Here is a 16,191-nt window from a genome sequence, read left to right on the forward strand (position 1 = left end):
ATGAGCGCCCGTGGAGAAGTAATGGGCAAACGTCAAGTTCGGTCAAATAGAAGTACCATATCGTTCCAGATTCAAGGCGGAGGCACAGCCGCATCTGCGATGGCCCGACGCCATTCCAAGAACTTGACGTGCAACAAGACGGCACATGTAGCTTGGCGTGGGCAGGCTACGTGAATGAAGCATTCCGTACAAATCACAGTGCAGCAACACCATCACAGAACAGCGCCCGATCATGACGTGCTTGCGTTGAGTAAAATCCTAAATATTGGCAGATGGCAGACGAGGAATTTGGCAGGCTGGGCTGCACGAAGCGTTGAGCTTGTAAGGTCTGGGCTTCCGAAGGCGGAGATATGGCGTTTGAGGCGTTGGTGGATCGCGTGGGAGATCCGGGGTCGCTGGTTGGCCATGGCTGCAGTACATTTACTTCGTAAGTGTTCAAACATATCATCATGCAACAAATTCATACGATCTCCTCTTGATCTAACACGTTCCACCGTTGTGGTCGGAGCATTGCTAACAAGACAAAGAGGGGGTGGGTACGCCCAGTCTTGCAGTATCTCAGCGGAGGCTGGCGTCTGCGTACTGTTCGTTCAACGTTCGCAATTGATGCCAAGGATTGCGACATCTCGGTTGGCGGTATTGGCATCAGATGCCTGCAGCCACACTAGCGCCCGAAGAGCGGCAATGTAGGTTGTCACATACAAGCTGGCAGATTGGAAGAGCTAATGTGTTGCAACCGACTAAAAGTCTCTCTAAGCATGCCCTGCCGTACGCATTCGCGAAGCTCGGGGCGTGCCGTCCGAATGTGGGGGTTGCCACAATGTTCTGATGGCAACGCGAACCAGGAAGCCAGTGTATACGCGTTTGGGGGACTTGCAGCGAAGCTCCGGGATACTCTGCAAGAACTGAGTGTTGGCGAGGTTACAAGTGTGATTATGAGGTCGATGGTCTGTGTATCGTTTCCGGCCTCGTTTCCAGTAAAAGGCAGGCTTCAGATTGACTCAAGCTTGAATGCTGCGCAGTCAAGAGCTCAACTTGATGGTATCCTAGGACGAAGCATCCAACTGAACTCGCTGAAAACCCCCGTGTTACGTAAATTCACATCGCAATAGTACGACAACCGAAGCATTGGTCAGGTTCGCGCCGGTCGGTGAATCGACATGGTCTTCAGTAAAAGAAGCACATCCTCAGATTACTTACAGGCTAGCCCGTGCTAGCCTTTTCAGCCCGTATGTTCCAATGTATAGCTATCCTAGACTCTTGGATGCCATTGGTCTTCGGCACAGTCCGTGGCACGCGAGAAGGGCAAACGATAGAGATCAGGTAGGCACCGAACGCCTGGAACAGCAAGGAACCTGCATGGTATGCGGCTATCGCGACGCAGTAGAAAGCCCAATCCCCATAAGACTGGGAGAAGCGAGTGGCGGTTTGTCCCAGACACCTGGCCAACCCAGCCCTATGCGCCACTGGTTATACATCGCCGAGGAGATTCTGAAGTTTGTCTAGATCGTGCCCCGGCCTTTCCACGACGGCCTGACTATGGTCTCTCGTGGGATTTCATCTCGGTCACTGCCCGGTCAAGCAATGGGCGTGCACACGAGTGTTGGAAATGGCAAGTGTCTTGGTATATCTTAATCAAGATAAATGATTGTGGAAAGAAGGGAGGTGAAGCATGGCGTGCTTGTAGGTTCTTGATAACGCAAACGACGATCGATAATGCGTGATCTGGCAAATGTTAGTGAAATTGCAGGTTGAAGCATCCTTTGCTGTCAGTGGCATAACTAGTTGTTGACACGACGGATAGGTCCCCAATAATGGTCTCCGAGATGCGCAAACAGGGCGTCGCGAAGGGTAGACGTACGTCGCGGATCCATCGTAGGAAAAGGAGCCTCGGGCGATCGCGCGAAAGAAGATGCGCTACTGGACCACCCGATTACGTCATCGATCCTGTCCGAAAACTAACACCGGCTGATCTCAACACCAACATGCGGCCACAACATGCTTTGATGTCGACAAAGGATCTGTAGTGTAACTCTTAGATCAGCTTTCGAGTTATGAGAAACCACTAGATCGAAGCACAGTTCCCATGACCGCTCTAGAAGCTAGCCAGGCAACAATCCAAGTTGAAGATGCTTACTCTGTTTTGTTAAAGCCAGTTCGTGTTTGTACAACGGCTACCTTAACGCCATGTAAACCCGGTCCTCGCTCTCTTCGCATCCCGATAATAGCGAGATGAGGGGCTATGGGCCAATTGTTCATGATGACCTCAGCCTTAAGCCGGGCGGCATCTCACTTTGTCAAGAGATCGGGCAGAACCTCACCTCATTAAATAAGAGCTGAAGAACTTCAACTTTACACAGAGCACGGAACTACCAGCAGATGTTCAACCCTATCGAAGGGAAATACTGGCATTGAACAGCTTTGCGAGCGCAGCAACTACTCCTGGATCTTGCAACCCTTGCAATGGCACCTAACGTTCTTCTGCTTCAAGGCGGTATCGCCCTGATTCATGACGCGAACAACCATATAGTCCCTACCAGATCCGATATACTTGTAGAAGATGGCAGGATTAAAAGAGTTGCGCCTGAGATTACGTCGTCCCAGGGAGTCGAAACCATCGATTGCACCAACAAGATCATCAGCCCAGGCTTCGTCGATACCCATCGGCATGGTTGGCAAACGCAGCTCAAGGGCAGACATGCCAACGAGGGACTGATAAAATACATGGTTACTGGTAAAGTTTGAGGCTCAATCATAACGTCTCTCTCTGACGAAGGATAGGCAACTCACAGAATTTTCAATACTCGCCCCAAGATGTCTTCTACGGCCAACTCGCAGGTATGCTGGAGAGCATAGCTGCTGGCACAACCACGGTGGTTGATCATGCACACATCACCCGCTCACCGGAGCACGTCAGGTCTGCCATTGCGGCTACTGCATCCTCTGGCATCCGATCTGTATTCTGCTACACCCCATTGATGCTCATCACCCAATTCAATCCCCTCACCTTCAATCCAAATCCTTTCGAAGACTGGGTGATGCAAACCTTTGACGAACTTGCCGACAGCGGGCCTTTTGGAGATGGACGAGTAGCCCTCGGCTTCGCTTTCGATTTCTGGTTTCTACCCGCGGACATGGTCAAGGGTATATTTGCCAGAGTGAATGCGAAGGGTGTCAAGACAATTACCTGCCACGGGTCTGTATCACTGGGGCTCAACGTGATACAAGAAGCATCAAATCTCGATCTACTGGATGAGAAGATCATCATTTCGCATGGTGGTACAATCTTGAAGGCTGATGCCGAGCTCTTGAAGGCCGCTGGGGCGTTCGTCAGTTCCACTCCAAGCACCGAACTCCAGATGGCCATGGCGAGACCTTACTGCTTCGATGCGTCCTTTCAAGATGGAGGGATAAGCGGCAATTCGATTGGATTGCAGGACAACGCCGCGCTTGGCGTTGATTGCCATTCGTGCACTGCCGGTTCCATCATTTCTGAGGCAAGGCTCGGCCTGCAAGACGCGCGTAACCATTATAACGAATACCATATGAAGCAAGACAAGATCCCCGAACCACTTCCAGAAAGTCTCAACGTCGAGGCCGCATTCAATCTGGCAACGATCAAAGGTGCAGAGGCTGTAAACATGAGTGGCGAGATTGGCCGCATCGCAGAAAACTTCAAGGCAGATCTGACCATCTTTGATGCTCTCAGTCCCAGCATGGTTGGCGCGGCACAACATGACCCAGTCGCTGCGATTATCCTACACTCGAGCCCGGCAGACATCGAGACCGTCATTGTCGATGGTATTGTGAGGAAGAAGGATGGCAGGCTGTTGCCAATACAAGTAGACAGCAATGCGAGAGCGACCGTGGATGGTGACACTCTGGACTGGGCCGTCATTGCCAAAGAGATCGTATCGAGCAGGGCGAAGATGCAAAAGGAGATAGACAAGATCGACTTTGAAGAAGCATACGACTCAATCATCAAGATGTTTCATGTTGATGAGAAGAAGCTGATAGGCTAAGATCTGGACACTACATATTCACCAATGCTCATACTCTGGCAGAGTACGTTGATCGTCATGACACTCGGCCCTAAAACGCGTCGCGTACGCGTTGCCTAGTACTATCGTTAGTATTAATACATTCAGAAATCTTCCTCGGAGGTTGTGTTGTTTCTTGGAGTACATGGATCGTCATGAAACGTGGTGCCAGTTTCGAGGAAGAGCTGAAGTAGAGATCTGCGCTGCAGTTGCACAGTTGAGCGGCGTCGGGGGAGGCAAGTGGCGCAGGAGCTTGGACCTTTTGAGCATTCCGAACTCGATGTCTCCTTCTGAGATTATCGTTAACATCACTACACCAGCAGCCCCTTTTGAATTCTTTAGGGTTTTACTGTTGAATTTGCGTCTCCAAACACTGTCCGATCACTACACATAATTTAACTGCCACAATGGACGTCAAAGAGCCCCTACTACCGTCTGAACCTCCGCCCTCGTACGAAGATGCACGAAAGTCACCATTGCCACACAACAGATCGGCGTCGGGCGTACCATTAGGCAAACGGCCTCCACCGGGACCTCCTCCACCACTCAACCTGCCAGCACTGAATGAATTGAGGGGGTCTAGAGTTGTGCTTGCGAGTGCGTCACCACGGCGACGACAACTTCTCGCGCAGGTAAGGACATATCCACCTGAATTTAGACTCATTAAAGATTGACTTCTTTTAGATCGGCCTTACAAAGATTGACGTATGCCCTTCTAAGTTCGCCGAAAACCTAGACCATTCGCTCGGCGCGTTGAACTACGTCCTCGAAACCGCGTCGGCTAAAGCGCACGATGTATACAAGACCGAGATCAACAACCGCGAGCGCGGCGAACCAGCCATAGTCATTGCCGCCGACACCATCGTAGTGTCGCACGCTGGCAAAATCCTAGAGAAGCCAAAGAGTGAGGCAGACCACATAGCAACACTGAAGATGCTGCGGGATGAGGGCGAGCACAAAGTCATGACGGCTGTGGCGGTGATGAAGCCATTAGAATCAGCAGTAGACCCGGGATATGCTATGGAAACACATGTGGAGGAGACGACGGTCAAGTTCGACTCTACTGGTACTTCTTCCACTCTGGCTACGATTGACTTGAGCGCTAACATGCACAGTTACCGATGAGCTTATCCTCGCATACGTCAGAACACGCGACGGTAACGACAAAGCGGGCGGCTACGGTATACAGACAGCTGGTTCTGTTCTCATCGAGCGTATAGAAGGATCATACGACAACGTTGTTGGCCTACCTCTACGGCAGACACTGAAGTTGATAGAAAAGGTTATGGAGCCTGAGGAGGAAGAGGGGGACTTCTTTGTGGATAGCAGAGAAGAGGAGGACGACGAGTGAGAGCCGCTCAGCATCCGCATGATAGCGTCAATACCCGATACATCCATCTCCGCATAAGCTGTTGAAGATAGCGTGCGGTATACTGTCTCACGAGAAGTGGGTTGTTTTAGGTTGCGCTTATTAGAGGCGCCGATATCTGCCTCCAGGCTTGCCCGGTCAGACATCTTAGGGGTAGTCGTGGTACGGTCCTGAAGAATTAGTATGGTTTACGAATACTCGGAACATGCCTTTGCATGTTCGCCGGATATAAGCTCGAGAGTTATCGCCGCATGCACGTCTGGATGTCAGACAAATTGTACACGATTCCTATGAAGCTCCTCGTACAACGTCTTTCCAGACGACTCTCTCTTCTCGATGTTGTTTTCTGAAGTGATTGTAAATGCAAGGGACAAATCATGAGCATGTCTCGACGGTCCTTCAGGCCTTGCGTCTCAACACTTTGTTTTGCCATGTTCACCGCTGGGTGCATTGAACCCATGGTTACTCTCAGTTAAACCCCTCCATTACCAATCTCGCCCCACTTGCCTCGGCTCAGCCTTGCCAGCGCTGCGGGCACCTTCCCCAATGCGTATGACTCCCGGCGCGACCCTCGTCATGGCTTCGCGTCGTTCAACGTTGTCTCGAAGATTCTGCATTTGCGACAAGTTTCGTGCCCCGCGTCGAGACACTCGACCGAAGAGTGGCTTCTAGAGTCGGACGAATTGTTGCGCCCCTTGCCGGTAACTGCCCGATATGCAACGTTACGGCAAGGCTTTCCTGGACGGCGCCTCCGGACCCTCATGATGCAATCAGGGTCTTTCTCTCGGCGGTGAAATCACAATTTCTAAGCTAGAAACTGCTGTAGCTATATAGCCAGGTGCTCGTTGCTACTGACGTCTCCCTCTTCATCAAACTATCACACTACCTTATAACAACATTGTCCAAGATACCCACATATCCCTTTCTAATACTCAACAAACACGACACATACACATCACCATGGTTCAGAACAAGGGAGTCATCTTCAAGAACGTGCCAGAGGGATGGCCAAAGGCGGGGCAGGACCTCGCTGTTGAGGCCCGCGATATCGACCTCGAGCAGCAGCTCCCAGAGGGTGCTCTGCTCGTGAAGAACTTCTATGCCTCATTCGACCCCTACCAGCGGGGACGCATGCGTGCTCCCGACGTCAAGTCCTACTCTCCTCCTTTCGAGCTTGGCAAGCCCATCACCAACCGCTCCATCTTCAAGGTCGTCAAGTCAAACAGCGACAAGTTCAAGGAGGGCCAAACCCTTATCACCATGGGAATCAGCCCTATTGAGGAGTACTCCGTTCTCGACAAGGATGCTGTCGCCAACTGCATCGAGCTCAAGAACCCCTACAACCTCGACCCTAAGTACTTCCTCGGCCCCCTCGGTATGCCTGGTCTTACCGCATGGTCATCTTTCTACGAGATCGGCCAACCGAAGAAGGGTGAAACCATCTTCATCTCCGCCGCTTCTGGTGCCGTCGGTCAACTAGTTGGCCAGCTCGCCAAGCACGAAGGTCTTACTGTCATTGGAAGTGTCGGTGACGACAAGAAGCTCGAATTCATCACCAAGGAGCTCAACTTCGACCATGGCTTCAACTACAAGAAGGAGAAGGCTGCCGACGCGCTCGCCCGCCTCGCCCCTAACGGTATCGACATCTACTACGAGAACGTCGGTGGTGAGCAACTCGAGGCTGCCATCAACGCCATGAACAACTTCGGTCGCATTGTTGCCTGCGGTATGATCTCGCAATACAACCTTAAGCCCGGCGAGCAATACCCCATCCGTAACCTCATGCAAGTCGTTGCCAAGCGCCTCACTATGCGTGGTTTCATTGTCAGCGACGACAACATGGGCCCCAAGCACCACAAGGATCACCAGGAGAAGCTCCAGAAGTGGCTCAGCGAGGGCACCTTCAAGGCCAAGATTAGCGTTACTGAGGGCATCGACAACGGTGTCGATGGTTTCCTTGGCATGCTAGAGGGCAAGAACTTTGGTAAGGCTGTGCTGCAGATTGCGGACTTGAGCAAGGAGTAAGATGTTAAATACCCAATATGGCTTTTAATGAGCCAGCGTTATCGCTGTTTTCAATGAATTGATGAACAAACAACCATGACGATCTGTGCCAGAAACCAGTGATGCAGGGAATGATTTGCAATCTGAATTTGTGATTTCAGCCTACTAAGCTTGCACAGTAACACTATTTCTAGATATCTCTCATCAACATGTGCATTGCAGTCACGATAACGGCTGCCTCTTAGCATGACTCGCATGATCGCTGACGTCACGATCGCCAGTACTTTCCTCATTCCCCAACTTCCAATTTTTTCATATGCGTAACATCAAGAGGGACCACAGTTCTTGTTGGCACAGGCTCGTTCAAAGCATATGACGGCATTGATGACAGATGCAGATGTTGCGTGTATACCTGCAGCGATGACGCGATCGCTCTGGGTCGCTGGCTCAATATGCGACCTGCTTTACCGACCCAGCCTTCAAACACCTTGTAACCCAGCTGACACAGCCTTTCGCCAGAGCCAATCACCTAGAAGGCCCAAGAGTGTCGTAAACAGCGATCTAGTTCTCAACTCAGTATCCTGCAACAAAGCAGTCAAATCACGGATTATTCGGCGCAACCGAGCGACACAAGTGTACGAATCATCTCGCCCACACAATTAGTAGGCACAACCGTGCAGAGATCGAATGCGAGAGATAGAAAAGTAGAATTTGGTTTCCCATGCAAGAAAGATGCTGAAGCGGATATTGGGTTTGATCCGCCGGTGCCGGTACGACGGAAAACACATCCTCCCATATTTGAAGGGAGGATTTCTCGATCGCAACCCTCAGCACATCAGTCTCTCGTGTACCATAATGCGGCCAGATGCTGCCAGATGCTTTGAGTTGTATCTCTGTAAATGTTACACCATCTCGTCATTCCGCGATTTCCCTTGGACAGCTTGTGGGCTATACATACACTGCCTGAACGCAGGCGGATGCACTAGCATACGGAGGAATGAAGGTTTGTTGCGAAGCTGACAGCTATGCACGGGTTTGTTTGTTTTTCTCTTTCTGATTGAAATAGTGTCTTAACATGGCTTTGCACCCCCGAGACGTGCGAATTTACAAAGCGGCCGTCTACCCGAAGCACAAACCAATGATTTTTGCCATACAAATCAGGCCTCCAGCAGACCTAAAAGCATATTGTCCGTTCTTGCGACCGCCTACCCTCCTTAGCAGGCGCGCTACTCAGCATCTTATGAGGAAGCGAGCCATTTTACCTGCTCGAGAATCCTTCTCCACTTCCACGCTTTCCCAAACCGACGTTCTAGGAGTCTGTCCAAACAGCGCAATCCTTTGGTACATAAAGACGAGCCGTACGATCATTTAGCATCGGACTGTAACGGTGTTCACTGCATTCCGATGCGTGACCTCAGGCGATATTTACGTTACCGGTACGCAGATCATTTGCATATCAACTAATAAAGTCGAGGTACCTATCGAAATCTTAAATCCATTGCTGGGCTAGCACATAGTGTCGGAAATAGACTTTGGGGCCTGGATCATCCAATCGCAGCTATGCGGCCCTACATGTAGCGTGCACGGCCTGGCCTCATTTCACGTAAGTCCAACCTTGTTGAGCAGATTGCAGAGATGCTGATGGGGAACAACCCATAAGTTCATTCCACAGCTCCTTTCGACACATCGTGTAACAAGACCATGCCGTAACATCACATTCTTCAGTTCACTAATGATGACATTGTGGTCGTCACACATCCTAGCTACTGCTGAGATCTACCGTTGTAGCTGCCGATATTTCTCAGCCCCTCAAGGATTGCCGTCAGACGCGAACCGGCGACCCTAGTCTCACGCAGCAGCAAAGCAGTTTATCCGCAGACTGATTCACCAACTACGACCATGGGCAACTGCGGTAGTTCCCTGGATTGCGCTGCGTGTGGCAACATCCGAAACGGTGGAAAGTGCACAAAGGACTTGAAGTTCAACGCAGATATCGCAGGTATTGGGGTGAGTGATGCATTCTCAACTCAAGTTTTGTGCTGATTGAGAGACAGGTCCTCGTATCGTTCTACTTCAGCGCTTTGGTCGTTTTCTTAGTGGTGATTTGGGGGTACTTGACTGCAACCTTACCTACAGGTCTGCTACAGGAAACTGATCAGCATGCACTCAAACTGCTCAAGAAGCCCTTCAAGCGAGATAAAAGGCATGTCGGCGCGGAAACCCCAATACCAATACAGATGTCGAGACGACAGGGGCGCAGCGATGTTCTTGTCAGCTTCATCAAGATGCTGAGCGACCAACAACTCATAACTGGATTGTCCATACTGATTGCTGCGCTTTCAAGTCAATGTGTCATATCTCAACGTGAGTGGCACATAGTTACATCATTAGCTTATTTCTCAGCTACCACGCACAGTTTATCACTCGATGTACTACGAAACTACCTAGTTGAGCACATTTGGGTCAGGTACTGTCGTATAACTTTCACGCTTATATTTCTTGTCTTCTTTACCTTCGCATTTCTCGTGGATCATCTGCCGGCGTGGCAGGATCAGATCGTCCACTGCTTATTGTTGGATTGGAGGTCACAACCTGGACTTTTGCAGATCAGCACCCTCATGATCAATGTCGTCCCTGTATTGATAATCTTATGGGGCAAACATCTTTCAGCTATGGCTCGATTGATTGCTCCGGAAGCCATTCACCACCGCCATGTTACTACGACAATGGTAGATCGCATGTCAATGTACTTCTGGAGCTGGACGAACAACATTTCCATATCAGAGTCCGCAAACATCGTCGCAGATGCGCGTCGTCTTTATGGTATCGCAATCAGACCATCGAACACCAAAACACGCATATCGGTGTGGTACTTCCTCGAGCAGTATCATGAGGCGTATCTTTCTGAACTTCCTGTATGGGCGTTCCAGTTTGCTTATGGGACGACAAATACGATCCAAGCGGTATGGGGTGTTGATGCATGGGGTACCGACGTCGAGGATGAGACTACAACACTTGGCTTCGGTCAAGTCGTCGCTATAGGTTTACTCGTCCTTCCACTAATTACTCTAACCGAACTCATAAATGGTGAGTACCTTCCATGATCTCATGGCCGCTCTACTGACCAAGTCAAGAGCAAAGCACATCGTCTAGACTCCACCTTCCACAAAGCCATGAACTTTCGCAGCCGATAGATGACCCAAAAAAATCACCTCCGAACAATACTACATCCGAGCTACAGGTCCGAACAGCGGAATCGGCACAAACTGACGACTCGAACCCGTTCGGAGACCCTACGGATCAAGTCCAGTCCAAAGTGAGCAGGAAAGTCGCGATTATATCCCTAGTTTTTAGTGCATTAGCCACCGCACTGATGGTTGTAGCGGGTAGTATAAACTATCAGTTGGTACTGATAGCTATCCTTGTGGCATGGGCTGTATCAAAGATGACCATCACCATAAAACGACAAGTCAACCAGGCTCGATTTGTGTGGAAAGAGATCAGGTCACGCAAGACTCAGCAAACTATGATGCAGTCGCCTCCAGCTGCACGTAGCACGTCTGACGAGAGCATACCCCATAGTACACCAAAATCAATTTCCATCGACATATCCACCAATCATCAAGACAGCATACAAACAATCGACTGCGACGAGAACGCACCGGACGTTCGAATGAGCTCGCACGTATGATAATGAAGCGAGTCTTAACCTGCATCTGCTGTTCGATGGGCTGGACGAGAGTTCTCAAAGTCAACTCATAAACGCTCACACAACGCGGCAATCTTTATATCTGCGGAAACAGCCGATCATCGTAGAAGCACATAGGTATGGCGTGGGAAAGAATTACATGATTCGCCTAGTAAATTTCCTTCTTAAGTAGAAAGGTATCATCTTGTAAAAACACAAGCATCAGACAACCACTGGAGCAGCACTGCTACTACTTTCTTCGTATCGTTCGCCTTAGTAGACAATATCCCCCAAAAGCGCCCCCGACATGCTCCAAGACCATATCGCCAAACCAGACTGATTACGACGAAGCGTGGAAGACATTGGAGGAAAATGCCAGCGAGCTATGATAACCGAACCTGAAATGCCGATCCTAACCCACATACACGCCAAAGTGTTCCCCGTCGCCAAATTATGCATCCATACAAACACATTCCACGGGTAAGATGAGCCGGATGACTCTGTCCAATGCAAAAAAAAAAAAGAACGCCAGTTCATGCAAAACATAACATAGAGAAAGAAAAGGACTTACTCAGAGGGAATGAATACAGCAACAAAGGCGTTGCTGGCAACTCAATCCACGAATGTGCAGTGAGTGCCAATATAAGACTTTTAACATGTCTTGTCACACCATAGTGGGTGCATTTCGTTGATACCGTTCAGTGCGCTCCTGACTGTGCTCAATATCGCTAGCATTGCTACTGATTACTGTTAGCGTACTTTATGACCAAACGACAAACTACTTACTCTTCTCCGCTGGCCCCGATGACCTCTGATCATACAGCGTTCAGTGCATGTGCGATCAGGACCGGGACCAGGATTGCAGTGACAAGGCCAACGTTAACGGCGATACCGGCAATAAGCGCTACTCTCTTTGAGTGTGGCGTACAGTAACCCAGGTGGCCTTCCGTGAACGAGGCGATGATATTGTCTGCAAAGAAACGGAAGAGAAGAATGCAGGGTGGCACGAGGCAGAAAGCTGCGAAGATGTACCATGACAGCTTACGTCGCCGTGCTTCATCCTCTGGGTTAGGCTTCCGCTCTACACAGAGAAGGTGGGGAGAGTGTTCGTGTGCGATATTGGTACGAGCAGTCGTAGGATAGATATGGAGACTGGGGTACGAGGTCCTAAGGGGCGTGTTTGTGTCACTAGTAGACGGACGTTCGCTGCCGGCCAGGAAGTGCGTGATATGGGTACCTTGAGTCGAGACAGTGGATCGAGCTGCTTCTGGTGCGAGAAACATCTGGCGTAATTTTGTTTGCCCTGGCACAGCAGATCGGCTTGTGCGACGTTGCGAGCGCGGGAACGTGGTCGAATTACGAAGGTGTTTGCGAGCCCCGGGAAGTGGACATGATTCTCGCAGTGTTTCCGATTCCTTTGTGTGGGGAAGGAAACTGGTCTCTGATGGGGTTCGGCCAGATGTCGGAATATACGTTGGCCGAGATTGGCTAATGCGAGTTACGCTGCCTGTGGCTGGGAATGGTGAAGCGTAGAAACCATTGTAGTCTGAACCAAAGCTCTGGCGACCAACGCTTGAGCTGAGCCTACTACCAGGGCTACTGTGATCTGCGACACTGCTACCAGTCTCGTGCATGCCAGTCCCGCGAGGAGTGCCAGTCAGATTACCCTTGGGCCCAACAACGGAAAGCTTTTCGAATGTGTTCTGGCGTTGTAGAGCAACAGGACTGCTGTCGAAAACGTTCTCGTTAGCGGTACTCGAGGTCGGTATGGTATCATCGCTTCGGTATCGATGATGTTGACGGGCCGGATTCTTAGGCGGAACACGCGGTTCATTGATAATGATGTTATCATTAGGACCAGAAGCCAGCAGTTCTTGCGTCTCCTTGTCGCTAAAAGCGTACGGATCTGCCCAAGGGGCGTATGCATATGGCTGCTCAACAGCACCACGTCCCAGAACATTATCGGCATGAGTGGAGAATCGAAACAATGGCGCTGTTCTCGACGCAGGAGGGCTGGTAGCCAACGAAGGAGACGATGTGTCCGGTGCAGTGCGAACGCTTGCCTGAGTTCTCAATTGAGGCGGTGATGAACCGAACGGGTGGGGGTGTTGGCTATGTATCGGACTAGGATGACTGTAGTAGCTCGACCGAGCTGGTAACTGAGCTTGTTTAGCCCATGACGGAAGAGAGCCATCCGAGTCTAATCCGAGACTGTTCCGGGTACCTTCGCTGCTGCTGTAGTCTGCGATACTGCTCAATGACTCATGACGTTTCGAATTTGGGCTGTTGCCGCCAACCGTCTCCCAGTCTGCTTTGTCCCCGGAAACAGCTTCATCGCCATCGTGAAGAAGTGTATCGGAATCTTTTGGGGCGCCAGATGATCTATTTGTGGCTGTCTTGCTTAGTAGCAGGCTTGCTGAGTTACGTCTTCCCCACATGGCAGGAATGGTACTGTTATTCTGATGCTTGTTGACCGTTTCTTGAAAAATCTGCTCAGCTTGTTCGAGAGCCTCTTTCGGTGTATGCGGGCTATGCGGGCTCTGCTGGCTATCCACTTGGGAGTAGGATGACGACGGTTCGAGAGGTCGCGCTTCAGGTTGAGAATACGACGAAGAAGGTTCTATAGTGTGTGCCGCGTTAGGCTGAGTTGAAATTTCGAACTGTGAGGTTCGCAGCAAGTTCCGAGTATCGCCGTATGAGTAGTCCGAGCCGTAAGAAAACATACTTGACAATCCTGGACGCGAAGGAACGAAAGGAGCTTGATTGTAATCAAAGGCTGGTGCTAGAGGAGCTGCTTCACGAGGGGGAGACCCTGGGTGTTGAGTGATCGGAGGCCGCCTTGAAGGTACGACAGCTGGTGCATAGTGCGTACCCTGTGCCTTTCCAGAATTTTCGTATTGCGTAGCCAAAGCTGCATCCGTTGCACTATGAGGGCTGTACTCGTCAATGAGTTTACTGATGGTGTCCGTCTTCGGATCCCCTTCTTCGATCGGAGGGCGGTATATGCCCTGGACGAATGGAAGTGACACCTGACGGCTGACTCTACTTGAGGCACTATGGTCATACAGACTGTCGCGATTATACTCATTCGCGAAGTCGCTGGCGTGCATGCCACTATAGCGGGCGAACGGGTTGGCACTACTGTTGCGGTTGCTCAGAAGGCCCTGCTGACAGATCGACTTCCGATGGCCATCCGCTGTGTAGATAGATGAACTAGGGTATATTGAGTCGAGATCATCGTAGTAGGGTTTCGAAAAGCCACCTTCTGTAGAGTATGGTAACTGAGAATCGTCGATTCGTCCGATCTGAGTAGAATGGTCATCTGGCAGCATAGATGCCAGTGGCTCTGTATCGTGCAGTTTTGCAAGATGCCTTCGTGAAATCTCAACGTCATTCTGTCCAGGCGAAAAGGCATGGAAACTCTCGGGCGACATAGGGCTAGTGGGCGTAGCTGGCGACATTGGTCCGACTGGAAAGTACGATGTTTCCGGCGTGGTGACATAGGTCTGATGTAGCGGACGTGGGAAATCTCCATCCATGCTAATCGATGCCACGCTCACGTTTTGATCACGCATATCCTGCAACTCCTCGCTCTGTGGCACAGCCGGGCTTTTACTGAGCTTCTTCGTCAAACTGCGGGTAAGTCCTTTGAGGGAAAAGCGTGATTCGCGTGCAGGCGCCTTGACGACTAATGGAGAAGGCGCATTGACTGATTCTGGGCTGTACAATGGAGATGTGTACGACGAAGAGTTAGGACTAACGGCGGCGGGTGACTGAGCCAGTGAAAGCTCCATATGCGATTGATTGGGAGAGTCTTCGGGACGTCTCAGAATACCTGCATGCGCTGCGCGGAAGTCGCCGTACACAGCTCGCTTGGGTGCCATCTACATCGCTATTAGTCAAGCTGAAAGTCGAATTAGGGTTGAAATACCTCTGCAAACGCGTCTCCAGATGGACGCAGAGTGAGATGCTCACTAGAGTCGAAGTCTCGCGAAGGTGTGACAATGTCGTGGAGCAGTAACGAATCGTGAGGGTTGACCAGATCGAAGGATGCGCCACGGTAATGGATGATTGCGGGAGTTGCGGGCGGTGTCGCAGGTGCGGCAGTCGCAAAGCTAAGCGCGTCTACATGCGCGGGCTCTCTTTCATCGTGGGGTGGGGACAGTGAAGGATCGATCTGGTGGGGCGGGTGCGGGAAGCGGGACAGCGAGAAGGTCGAAGCGGTGGGTGTGGTTTGCGCACCACTAGAGCGTGAGCGCTCTGTGGAAAATCTCGATACAGCCGGAGGCGGTGACAGTCGTGGTTGGGTTGACTTCACGTTTGCAAGCGGGGGAGGGAAGGGTACGGGATCTCTGGCGATAGGCGGTTTCGGTAACCTCTTTCTTGACTTGAACTGACGCACCTTACTAGACGAATTGCCAGTGGATATGCTGGATATACTGCCTGTCTGTACGCGAGGCTCAGCTGACTGCGACCGATGCGATAGTTCGAGCGGTGTTTGTTGCCGGAAGGGCGGATGGTCCGAGTTGAGTTGATGCGCCGACTGCGAAAAGTGAAGAGGACGTAACGGAGGACCAGAACCTGACCGTGTAGAATGCGATACAGATGGTGCACATTCAATGTCGTTCAATGCGAGTGCCGCAGGTTTCCTTCGAAGAGTCTTGCCTAACGGAGTGCCTGTTTGCGAGAGTGTAGGCGTGTGTTGCTGCTTGCGGTACTCGTGGATGGTGAGGATGTGAACAGGAGTCCGAGAAGAAGCCGAAGACGTAACCGAGTGGTGTGGGGAGTGTACGGGCGTTATTGGATTGCCAGCGTGCATCCGCGGTGATGTTCGTTCAGAAAGTCGCGGTGACTGCGAGTGGAGGGGATATGCTGCCATCGTGAATCCGCCTGCCAGTTTTCCTCTGATAAAAGAGACGGAAAGTTTGCAATGTTCTCTTTGACTACAAGTTTGTCATCGACATCACGGATAGAAAAGGTTCCCAGGCTCTTGGTTCGTTGGTTTGCTTTGAGATCGGACTTGAGAGGAAGTCTAATGAGTGCATCGCGGCGCCTACGCCATGAAATCCAACAGTACTGAAGAGACGGTG

The 16,191-nt window shown here is 51.0% G+C and overlaps 5 protein-coding genes across 5 annotated transcripts; 4 read left to right on the forward strand and 1 right to left on the reverse strand.

The window, feature by feature from the left end:
* Positions 1 to 2,463: 2,463 nt before the first annotated feature.
* Positions 2,464 to 4,022, forward strand: CC77DRAFT_1034494 (5-methylthioadenosine/S-adenosylhomocysteine deaminase n1; the record flags this gene model as incomplete). Its single annotated transcript, XM_018526875.1, has 2 exons — positions 2,464 to 2,734; positions 2,782 to 4,022. The coding sequence occupies 2 exons, from the start codon at positions 2,464 to 2,466 to the stop codon at positions 4,020 to 4,022; spliced, it is 1,512 nt and encodes a 503-aa protein (XP_018381388.1).
* A 222-nt stretch (positions 4,023 to 4,244) lies between these two features.
* Positions 4,245 to 5,521, forward strand: CC77DRAFT_408455 (Maf-domain-containing protein). Its single transcript, XM_018531600.1, has 3 exons — positions 4,245 to 4,672; positions 4,725 to 5,106; positions 5,156 to 5,521. Exons 1-3 carry the CDS (start codon positions 4,448 to 4,450, stop codon positions 5,389 to 5,391), a joined length of 843 nt encoding a protein of 280 aa, XP_018381389.1. The 5' UTR covers positions 4,245 to 4,447; the 3' UTR covers positions 5,392 to 5,521.
* Positions 5,522 to 6,010: 489 nt separating this feature from the next.
* Positions 6,011 to 7,510, forward strand: CC77DRAFT_1024385 (NAD(P)-binding protein). The gene has a single exon (XM_018525856.1). The coding sequence runs from the start codon at positions 6,370 to 6,372 to the stop codon at positions 7,432 to 7,434; it is 1,065 nt and encodes a 354-aa protein (XP_018381390.1). The 5' UTR covers positions 6,011 to 6,369; the 3' UTR covers positions 7,435 to 7,510.
* Positions 7,511 to 9,077: 1,567 nt separating this feature from the next.
* CC77DRAFT_408666 (hypothetical protein) lies at positions 9,078 to 11,239 on the forward strand. The gene is made up of 3 exons (XM_018531603.1): positions 9,078 to 9,420; positions 9,468 to 10,500; positions 10,548 to 11,239. The coding sequence occupies exons 1-3, from the start codon at positions 9,313 to 9,315 to the stop codon at positions 11,102 to 11,104; spliced, it is 1,698 nt and encodes a 565-aa protein (XP_018381391.1). The 5' UTR covers positions 9,078 to 9,312; the 3' UTR covers positions 11,105 to 11,239.
* Positions 11,240 to 11,916: 677 nt separating this feature from the next.
* On the reverse strand, positions 11,917 to 15,980 carry CC77DRAFT_945529 (hypothetical protein; the record flags this gene model as incomplete). The annotated part of the gene is made up of 2 exons (XM_018535024.1): positions 11,917 to 14,985; positions 15,033 to 15,980. 2 exons carry the CDS (start codon positions 15,978 to 15,980, stop codon positions 11,917 to 11,919), a joined length of 4,017 nt encoding a protein of 1,338 aa, XP_018381392.1.
* Positions 15,981 to 16,191: the final 211 nt, after the last annotated feature.

This window comes from Alternaria alternata, assembly GCF_001642055.1.
Source record: "Alternaria alternata strain SRC1lrK2f unplaced genomic scaffold CC77scaffold_23, whole genome shotgun sequence".
NCBI classification, from domain to species: Eukaryota; Fungi; Ascomycota; class Dothideomycetes; order Pleosporales; family Pleosporaceae; genus Alternaria; species Alternaria alternata.